The 10336-nt window shown below is 35.8% G+C and overlaps 4 protein-coding genes across 5 annotated transcripts; 2 read left to right on the plus strand and 2 right to left on the minus strand.

Moving 5' to 3' along the window:
• The first annotated feature begins 135 nt into the window (after positions 1–135).
• LOC123015109 (translocating chain-associated membrane protein 1) lies at positions 136–1943 on the plus strand. The gene is made up of 6 exons (XM_044414588.1): positions 136–565; positions 646–810; positions 859–1187; positions 1236–1345; positions 1396–1689; positions 1739–1943. The coding sequence occupies exons 1-6, from the start codon at positions 437–439 to the stop codon at positions 1825–1827; spliced, it is 1116 nt and encodes a 371-aa protein (XP_044270523.1). The 5' UTR covers positions 136–436; the 3' UTR covers positions 1828–1943.
• Positions 1689–3312, minus strand: LOC123015110 (cytochrome c oxidase assembly protein COX18, mitochondrial). 2 transcript variants are annotated; one of them, XM_044414591.1, is made up of 5 exons: positions 3237–3295; positions 2694–2911; positions 2373–2645; positions 2214–2324; positions 1689–2166 (listed from the first exon to the last, which is right to left on the minus strand). In XM_044414591.1, the coding sequence occupies exons 2-5, from the start codon at positions 2871–2873 to the stop codon at positions 1981–1983; spliced, it is 750 nt and encodes a 249-aa protein (XP_044270526.1). In that variant the 5' UTR covers positions 2874–2911; positions 3237–3295; the 3' UTR covers positions 1689–1980. The 2 variants fall into 2 exon arrangements, with proteins under 2 accessions (XP_044270526.1, XP_044270525.1); XM_044414590.1 differs by having other exon boundaries at positions 2694–3312.
• Positions 3311–6779, plus strand: LOC123015108 (protein germ cell-less). The gene is made up of 7 exons (XM_044414587.1): positions 3311–3875; positions 3932–4152; positions 4980–5131; positions 5181–5484; positions 5534–5735; positions 5784–6002; positions 6050–6779. The coding sequence occupies exons 1-7, from the start codon at positions 3739–3741 to the stop codon at positions 6261–6263; spliced, it is 1449 nt and encodes a 482-aa protein (XP_044270522.1). The 5' UTR covers positions 3311–3738; the 3' UTR covers positions 6264–6779.
• A 44-nt stretch (positions 6780–6823) lies between these two features.
• LOC123015107 lies at positions 6824–10267 on the minus strand. The gene is made up of 4 exons (XM_044414586.1): positions 10210–10267; positions 9806–10155; positions 9567–9752; positions 6824–9515 (listed from the first exon to the last, which is right to left on the minus strand). Exons 2-4 carry the CDS (start codon positions 9947–9949, stop codon positions 7257–7259), a joined length of 2589 nt encoding a protein of 862 aa, XP_044270521.1. The 5' UTR covers positions 9950–10155; positions 10210–10267; the 3' UTR covers positions 6824–7256.
• Positions 10268–10336: the final 69 nt, after the last annotated feature.

The following is a 10336-nucleotide window of genomic DNA, read 5'->3' on the forward strand; positions in this document are numbered from 1 at the left end:
TGTCTAAATTTTTGTCGAAATTTTCACAAGTATGGAAAATTGCGTTTTTATTGATTTTATGTAAGCCCTTTTTATTACAGTTGTTATGAATTTCAGTGTAGAACTTTCACTGATACAAAACTTAAATATTGGCGGCAATCCTTTCATCCACAAATGACATTTGACAGTTGACAATTGTTGTAATTGTCAAAACCGCGGATGGTGGCTACGTAAAATATATCGACGTCGACGATTACGTTGTCTACGTGTCTGTGAACCAGTTCGTGAAACTCCAAAACCAGCCAAAACATCCCGTTCACTCTGTGGCGTGGAAGCAGAGGTGTCGGTACGTTGAGTGGTGCTAACAGTGCAAGAATCACCAAACCGTTACAATTACACCTTACCGTTATTAAGAAAGTTGTCTATTTAGTTTGTTAATAAATTTATTCGAAGAAAGATGGTCAAACCAGTCAGAAAAAACTCAAACAAGAACCCCCCAATTTTGAGCCACGAATTTATCATCCAAAACCATGCGGATATTGTCTCCTGCGTGGCTATGGTCTTTGTGGTTGGCCTTATGGTCCAAGTAAGTAAATTTTTAATTGATAATTCCTCACATAATTGGAGAAATTTTTACACATATGCTAACTCTGAAACCTTTTTAAGGCCACATCGCCACTAGCTTCAGTTTTCATTGCTCTCCAACATAACGTAACAGAAGCTGGTGAAATTCCTTTATACAGTCCTGGGATCAAAGACTGGGCAGCTGTTTTCTTCTACAGCTTGATCTGTATTGTGATCCACGCCATTATCCAGGAATATGGTCTTGATGTAAGCGATTGTAATTATTTTGAACAAACTTCATTATCTTTTTTTCAGAAAATTTCCAAGAAGCTGCATTTATCCAAGTCAAAGCTTGCAGTTTTCTCAACCAGTGGCCAACTGACCGTGTTTTATCTAATTTCAACATTTTGGGGGGCTGATATCGTGTTGAAGGAGCAATATTTGCCCGAAATTGCGCGACTTTGGTCCGATTACCCCGCTCCAATGACTTTCCTTGTTAAATTATACATTATTATCCAACTTGCCTACAGTCTACATGAATTACCTGAACTCTATTTCCAAAGAGTGAAACGTGAAGAATATTCATCAAAAGCCGTCCAAAGCGTTGCAACTCTACTTCTCGTAGCCATCCCTTACTTCTTAAAGTAATTAAATTCTTTGCTAAAGAAAAATTCGTAATTAATTATTTTCAGCTTCAATCGTTTGCTTGTTTGTCTCTTGGTGCTCCACCACAGTTCTGAATTGTTTTACCACATCACCCAACTTATTCAAACTGTTGACAAAGATGAGAAATTCTCAAAGGGTAAAACATTATTTTAATTCAACCATTTTTCATTAATTAGCAATTTTTAGCTGCCAGAATGGTTTCCAACATTTTACAGATTTTGGCCCGTTTGGGTAGCATCATCTTAGCTGTTTTAACCCTGTGGTATGGGTTGGCATTAGGAGAGCATCAACCCCTTGACATTCAAGCTGGTTATTACAACACATCTACTGTCCGTCTTGCTGTCTTGGGGGGAATCCTTGTTTTGCAAATGTATTTGACTATTAATGTAATCAACCAAGAAATCGCCCGCTCTCGTGAAAATAAAGCCTATACCACTGTTCCTAAACCTAAGGTGCAGAAGAAAGAAAAATCAAAAAAGAGTAAGTATAACAAGTAACAATTTGTCTTTTATTAATTATTGTTTTTAAGGTAAAAAAGTTAATAACGAAGAATCTGATCTCCCTGAAGTGGATCAAAACACAAATAAGACTTTAAGACACAAACAAAAAGTAAAATAAGTTATTTAGGTATCTTTTTTTATATACATTATTTTGGAAAAACCAGACTTTACTGCTGGTGACAATTACTGAATTGTTTGTTTTCTGTAAAAAATATGATTTTTTGATGACTTGAATTTTTTATTTCTTGTTTGCTACATAGATACTATGTAATCAGGTTTTAAAACCACTTAGGTTTTTACATTTTTGTTTAAATCCTAGAAGAATATGTTGGTAAGGTTGCTCAATCTCACTTGGGGTTTGTGGAATTTTACACATTCGTCTAATTTTTGGCGAGATTAATATTAAATTTTGAACAAATCCAAAGGCACTTGAAGTTGTCCAATATAACACAACGCACTAAAACAACATTATTATTTGAGACACCAGTTCTGAAAAAGTCTTACTGATGGCACCACTGATGCAATGGGGATCATCATAAGACTAAGTCCTCTAAAAAAATTTGTTAAGTATCTTTGCAATTTTGTTGGAACATTTATCTTAGATAAAGTTTGCATCTGGAAATAACAAAGTGAATTTTTTGTCACAATTGGTTAAAAAAGTACTTCAATAATTGCCAGATTTAGTAAACCAAACGAAACTGGTAAAACTAGTGATGAATCTGCTACAGTTAAGTTGGGAATCCAGCCAAAACCCCCAACACTTAATTCAGTAAATGTGATTTGAGCGTTTGTGTCTTGATGTGGCAACATATAAACCAGGTTTCTTAGACTAACAGAAAGAGATATCCATAGGGGTATTTGGAAAAATATCAACAAAGTGGATTTAAATGGATGACAATTTTCTCGTTGTATTAAACCCTGCCACTGTTTTCTGATCTAGAAGAAAATGTAAATAGAGTAAAAAACAGAAACTATAGCAAATACAGATCGCTTAAACGTGATTCTCGCAGTCCTCTCATCCCAATTGTACATTTTAACAGCAATTGCCGTTTCTCGCTTTAACTCCTTAGCAATACCATCCATTTCTAACTTGACAAATTCCAATTTGGCCATAATATAATTTTGGTAAATAGCAAGTGGTACAGTCACACAGCCGCGCATCATAATCGTAGTGCATATTATCGTTGCCCACCATGGGAGACCTGTCGTGTCATGGACATTTAACAAAAACTTTTGACAATACTCAACTGGGGTACTCTCTGACAAACTTTTAAAAATACCAGTTTGGGTTTTCGCGATTGAGTCAATAGTTGATTGTAACGAAAAGTGCCTTTGTTGTTGTTTGACACATAAATGATTATTTATCCTATTATTAAAGTAATGTTTGTTCAAAATAAACGAACATAACCTATATCTTGAATGTCTCAAACTTTGCATAACGTTCATTTTTATAATATACTTCCGGTATCGTGCTCATTGACTTTTAAGCCAAAACTGGTCAAAGTTTTATTTTTGGAGATGACATACTAAGATTTCTTCACGTTTCTCTATTTCGCAGCTGTCACTGACACTTGACAAGACGATTTGTTTACATTCGTTTGATAAAGAAGAGAGTGATTGTACCGATAATCAGTGGTGTTGCAGTTATCAAGTGTCATAATTGGGGCAATATTTGTGCTAATTGGTACATAATGGTACAATAAAACGCATATTTAGCTTAAAAATTATTGTGAGTCACTGCAATAACGCAGAGTTGTCCCAATTGGGTCACAGTTGAGTTTGAGTCTTTTACGTATCGATGACCGTTACTCGACGAGTCGCACATGTTATAAACAATTACAAAAAAGAGAAAGTTTTCTGCACATTTTATTATTGTTGGAGAGTGTCGTGGGTTGACAGCAATAAGTGATGAACGTTTTCAAGTTTTTTTGACTGTTTTTTACAAGTTTGGTGGTAGTGAACCAACTGCGATGGTAGTTATAACCAAAATTTAACAAACAGGGAACCTTTGTGGTGACTACGTCGTACCATGGGGCTGATTTATTCCAGTAGTAGTATAGTGGATAATGTAACAAATTATATTTCTGGGAGGAAGCGGAAGTATTCGGATTCTGAAGACGATGAAGTTAACAAAGTTATAGACATTGCTTTACACACACCAAAAAGGTATGAACATACCCCAGTTTTGGGGTAGCACTACATGGCAGGTTATTTTCTTGCAGGAAAAAGCTTGTGAGTACTGCACAATATATTTATCAGGCGTTATTCGAAGAGGGAAAAAATTCGGACATAACAGTATGTGCCTTGGGAGAAGAATTCTATTTACACAAGATTTACCTTTGTCAGAGTCCTTACTTTGCTAGCATGTTTGGGGGCTCGTGGCTGGAAGCTACCAAAAAATACATTCATATTGATGTAGTGGATCCACTTATTACAATTGACTGTAAGTTTTCCATGGAGGCATGGAATTGAAAAAATACTATGATTAAGTGAAGCAGCAATTAGCAGTAAAAGAAAAATTATTAATTTATCGATTAATAATTTTATGAGTTTGATCGTTCGGTGCAAAGTTACGTTTTCAGCTTACATAAGCAAACAAGATTCTGGGAGAAACTTGTTTGTTTATGTCCCCTCCAGATAAGCATTATAATTAGCGCGACTACTACAAAAATAAAAAAAAATTAAAGTGGAAACATATTCTGACGATGTATTTTGTGAGATTGTCTTTGTTCTTTACCTTTTTGACCAGAATGTTGTTATTTGTTAAACCAGAAATTATTAACATTTTATTAATTTACATTATCAAAAATTACTAAACAGCACTTTAAAATTTTGTTTCATATGGCATAGAAGATTAATGGGAAAGTTGTTCAAAACTTTAGAATAAGAACCAGGAAATGTAGTTCATATTAAAATGTAGATATTTCCGTGTTTTTAATGTTATTACAAATAAAATTAAAAAAGAATTAAACAAGATAGGGATTAAAACCCGTAAACTAGTAAACCTATCAAAAAATAACAATTGTTGGTTCAAAAACTAATTTTATCCTTATCATTTTTAATATTCGACTTTTATTGAAGTTACAAATGTTTTTCTTAAAATCATACGATATTATTTTCTTTTTTATTCACTTCACAATTTTTTCTAAACTTTTTTAAAACTAGTTACTTACAAAACATTAAAATGGATTCTTGTTTAACAAAAATCTATAAAATTGTTGGAATAATGTTTTCTTTATTATTTTTTAATCACATGTGACTTATTTTTAGCCCTGAAAGTGGTATTTGGATCCTTGTATAACTGTGAGATTACTCTTAATCCATTGCAAATTGTTTCAACGTTGGCAACAGCTACAATGTTTCAACTGGATGGATTAATTGAAAAGTGTACGGAAGTGATGTTAGAAACAATAAATCCAAAGGTTACACACATAACCAGTTTCATCAAACTCAACTAACTATATTTTTTAGTCTTCTTTGGAGTACTATAATGCGGCATGTCAATACGGTGATAAGAAATTGCAAGATGTGTGCTTTAAATGGTTTTTAGTAAATTTAATGACGTATTACTTTAGTCATCCCGTAGTTAATTTAAAAAGCATTCCTATACCTCTTATGACGAAGCTTGTAGCACATCCGGATTTATTTGTGATGCAGACTGAATATTCCATTTATGTATTACTAAAGTATTGGGTTTACATACTTACACATCCGGAAATCGGCGACGAGACTCCAAGTAGTAAAGAAGTCAACAATTTTTTCTGTTCGAGAAAAAGTGAGTTAATTTAAAGGAAAACAATAATTATTAATTGTAACGATTTAAGACGAGATGCCATATCTTTTGACTGACGAGGGACGAAAATTTGTGCCAGTTTTTCAAGGTCTTCGAATACCAAACTTAATTTCACACCAAATGGACGTAGAATTAGTTCTTCACGATAATATTATACCCCGCAGTTGGCTGAATCCGGTCGTTTTGCAGCAGTGGAAACAGGTTTTGAGGGTTAACCAAAATGACGATAAAGGGTAATCTAAGTCACTTAATCACGCATTTGGTTGATTCTTGCGTTCTAGCCCTAGCGAAGTTTCAAATGAAATATTCCTAGAAACTAGTCTAAGGTGTGGGAGGATTTTGATGGTAAATGAACGGCATGTGTGGAGATGGACTGGATTCCATTTTGGAATGGATTTACTCATGATGACTGATGGTTACACCGTTTCAGTCAAAAGAAACCACAGGTCTGAATTTGAGCAACTGTTAAGCTTCCAAACTACAAGACATATAGCCATCAGGTAGAGTGTCAAACTCTCACAAAGATTTGTTTCAATTCAGTTTTTAGGGTAACTGTTGTAAAATTAAACGAACAAAGGCAGATAGTTTACTCCAAACAATCAGAAATCTTAAAACTGAGCCTTGCAAAAGGAGAAGAGGTCCAAATAATGGCGCTGGACAAAGACTTAGAGTACCCTATCATCATATCAGCTAATATACTGTACACATCTCCTGACTCACAGGAAATAAATCAAGAGGAAGTTGTGCAAACTGTCTCCTAATTGTTTTTAAAAACTCGCTCGTGACCTTACTTTGCGTCTGCATTTCTTTAAAATAGCAACTATTTTGTTATGTACAGTATTTGTTATGTAGTGGGATTAGCATGAAGAGATTTTCTGTTCTTGCATGAGGGTAAAATTCAATAATTCCGAACAAGATTCAACTTATTTACAAATGAAACTTTAAAATCAAAATATATTGCAATATTTTTGATTTTAAACTTTATTCTATTTATATTGAAGGGTTTTCGTGATCAGTTTCAGTTTGGCTAATAAAAATATATAATTCGATTTACTAATTTAAAACTGTTATTTTTTTAAACAAGGAGATTAAATTGGGTATTTTTATGTATAGTACCTATTTAGGATTATTTAAAAGGTTTATAACAGTTACCATTTGTTACTTTTTCTAAGTAAAATATTTAACAAACTTTCTACACCTAATTTTAAGATGTGAAAGTGCTCTTATTAACACACTAGTCACTAAGCTTGTCATCCAGAATAAACGGTGTATTATAACATGTGTTTCAGTTAATTTTGGTGGGACAATTATCCGTAGAAGGTACTAAATATAGTGTATTCACTTCATAAACCTGTTACATGATTATTTACATACATGGTATAACTACGTGTTTAATCTAATTTTACAAAAATTTAAAATTACGTTTAGTATAATAGGAAATGGCTTAACCTAAACATGAACAAAAAAAATACTGAAAAAGTGACATCAAATGTTCAATTCCGAAATAAATAATTGTAAAGTAGATCTTTAAAATTTGGGTTGGAGTATTTTTGATAAATAAATAAAAAGTAAAAAAAATAATTGTTAGCGATCCACGCACGATGAGATTTGAAAGTCAAATATCATTTATAAATAATTACGTATATATCACAAATAAAACTCTAATGGCATTTGCGACCATAAAATTCCGAATAAGAACAGCAACTTGTACTTAGAGTCCTAATTTATTTTCCCATTGTGAAATGCAATAAAGGTTACTCGGGATGACTGTAAAATATATGCGAACTATAAGCAGCTTCCGTTCCAAAGCGCTTTTTGCAAAACGGACAAGGATATTTAGAACCTTCACACTGGTTCTTCTTATGAAAATAGAGATGCGACTTATTTGAGAAAGGTTCCCAACAACTCGAACACTTGTACGACTTGTTATCCAAATCCGATGCATTATTCTGCGTATTACTGGCCGACGGCGCTGGCTGTCTTTCCGGTGATCTGTTCGCTTTAATAGTCAAATGGGGGTTATTTTGCACCAACTTCATGATATTCGGATTAATTGTCGCTTTCTGATTCGGATTTTTTGAAATTGGGGTTATACTAACCGACCCGATCGAATCGTTCGAATTTTTATAATTGTGCTCCGTCTCGTGTATCTGAATCTCCGGTTCTAGAGGCTCGCGTTTGATGTAATTCGGATAGTTGGACTGCGAATCGGAGTTGTTGAGACTCTGCCTTGTCCTAGTTGTCATAGTGGGCTTGCTAGGGGTGGTGGTCTCCCCTTTGTGGATTCGCATGTGGCTATTCCGGGAGTATATAGTCGGGAAAGGTGTGCTGCAGATGAAACAGACGAAGCTTTGATTCTGATTGGGCGATTCCTTTGTACCCTCTGGTACGTAGGCGTCGTCTTTATAAGTACCAGTCTCTCGGACGCAATGTCTCATGGGACGCCCCGTCGGTGAAACAACTTCGCCATTCGAGCTATGCGTCGCGAATTTCGTGTTATTCCGACCTTGAGGAAACTGATTGTAGTCACAGTTTTTGCTGTGGATATTGAATTCGTCAAGTTTGAAGAACACTTTGTAGCATTTCCGGCAGAAGTAGGCCTGATTGGTGGTCTTGGGCACGGTCTGAGGGGCCTTGGACAGAATCGGGGGCGGCTTCTCATCATCCGAGTCCATCTTCTCCTCCTTGATTTTAATATTGGACTGCAGACTCTTCCGCGGGAAATTCTTAACCCTGATTGGTTGCTGCATTTTTGGTTCGTTTTCGTGTTGGGCCACGATTTTCTTCACTTTATCCGGCTGGATGATCCGCGGAACGAAGTTGTTTAATTTACTCGCGGCGTAGATTTTCGTCGACAAGGGGTCCCCCTGCTCCTCGTGCTCCTTGACATGTTCATCAAACCGATGCCTCTGTTTATTGAAACGCATGCCACAGTAGCGACAAGTGTAGTAGCACGCGAGGGAGAAATAGTGAGATTCTATGGCCCAGTTGTCTTTGAAACTGTACCGACATAACGGGCAGAATTTCTTATTCACGCCTCCTATTTTCATCGACTTGTAGAAAGTTTTCCTTTCTTCTTTCGAATATTCCGCGAGGCCGATTCCGTTGACGGTAGGTTTGGCCAACACGAGTACGATGTCACTGGTGATTTGTTCTTCCTCTTGCGTGATTTCGGTCCCAACTGGGATTAGGAGACTTTCGCCAGCAGAGGGCGTGTCAACTTCCATGAAATCACCGGGGTCTTCCTCGCACTCCACCTCGTCGTAACTACTAAGCCATTTGTTGCGCACGTGAGAATCGTCACGTGACTCGTGCCAAGGAATGGGGTTGTCCACTTTTTCCCCCAACTCGATATTTATATGCTCAACTTCGTGTAATGCTAACAACTTGGAATTTTTGAACTTTAAATTGCAATATGTACACTGAGGTTCAACTAACTTTTCATAAAATTCATTCGGTTGATGGTCGGGTACTATTCTCTTGTTTATTACATTTAAGGCTAAACTCATCAGACTCAGGGGGAAATACCTAGATTCGGTTTCGTCTTTGTAAACTTCTTTTACTCTTTGAACGTCCACCTCGCGTTTGATTTTGTCTTTATTATTCACTACAGAGTCGTTCAATTTGCGCCGTTTTACCCTCTCCATGTCTTCATTTTCTGAGTCGTACGACTCCACGTCGGTGTGATACTCCTCATAACATTGGGAGCTTTCAGTATTTGTAAATTCTGTTAAACTACTACAAAGTGAATCGTCGAGTTCATGATAGAAAGCCTGACTTTTTCTTCTACGACTTCTTAAAACTTTTTCAGACTCTGACGACGTCACCACTTTATTAATGCTTAAAGAGTCAGTTATGGCCTTATGTAACTCTGCACACAGTTCAACTTCACTGTTTATGGTGCTTGAATCAAAGCAGGTCGATTTGCAGTTGATACAGGATATTGTAAGGTCATCTGTTGATGTGCCTCTGCTATTTTGTTTAGGAATGTTTTTGGAATCTGTCACTTGGTTCTAAAAACCAAACACTCATCAATAAGTAGTGTAAATAAACACAGTCTTTACCACTTCAGTTTCCTCACACCCTAGGTACAGCTGGACACTTTTACTGTTCCCATCCCTTGTATTCTGGAGATGTTTCTTGTGTTTGTTGGCCGTGTCTAGACTAGTTTTCTTGAATTTATAAAATGTTTCTAGTTTACTAAAGCAATCCTCACAAACATGCTTAGATAAAGGATCTGTTCTATATATCTGAAATCATTGGAATTTAAAGTGTGTAGAAATAAATTACGGTCAGTACTTACAATTAGAGGCAAACATTCTTTGATCAAGTGTAGTATTTGCTGGCCTTCCTTATTTTTGGAGAAAATGCTGTACATTTTATCTTTATTTTCATCGCAAAGACGACAAGCGTCCTTAGACGAAGTTGAAGCATTCATGGTGTGCATCCTATTTTTCCAACTGCTGTTTTGGTGAACTCATTTAATTACAACACACTTTGTGATGCATTTAAATCAACTTGTTTTACATTTTTTCAAAGAAAACGCCGACGAATTGACATGCCTGGCATGTTGTCCGCCATTCCGCCATTTTTAATGTTATTTTCAAGAATCGGCAGAAGACAGAAATCGCTCCTTTCGACGGAGCATTTGGACTACCCGTCGTTGAACAAAGATTAAATTTGGAATTTCTGGTCTGTGATGCTTACACGATACGTTGTAATTCTTCCAGTTGACTTCAAAAATAGAAGGTAAACATCAATTTCGCACCGCATTTGACATTGCTGTCCACTAATTAACTGTCAAATTCAAAATTGCCGCTACTTTTAATATTAA

Source organism: Tribolium madens, unplaced genomic scaffold (assembly GCF_015345945.1).
Source record: "Tribolium madens isolate multiple individuals breed KSU strain unplaced genomic scaffold, Tmad_KSU_1.1 Scaffold_97;HRSCAF=244;Tcas5.2_LG3a, whole genome shotgun sequence".
NCBI classification, from domain to species: Eukaryota; Metazoa; Arthropoda; class Insecta; order Coleoptera; family Tenebrionidae; genus Tribolium; species Tribolium madens.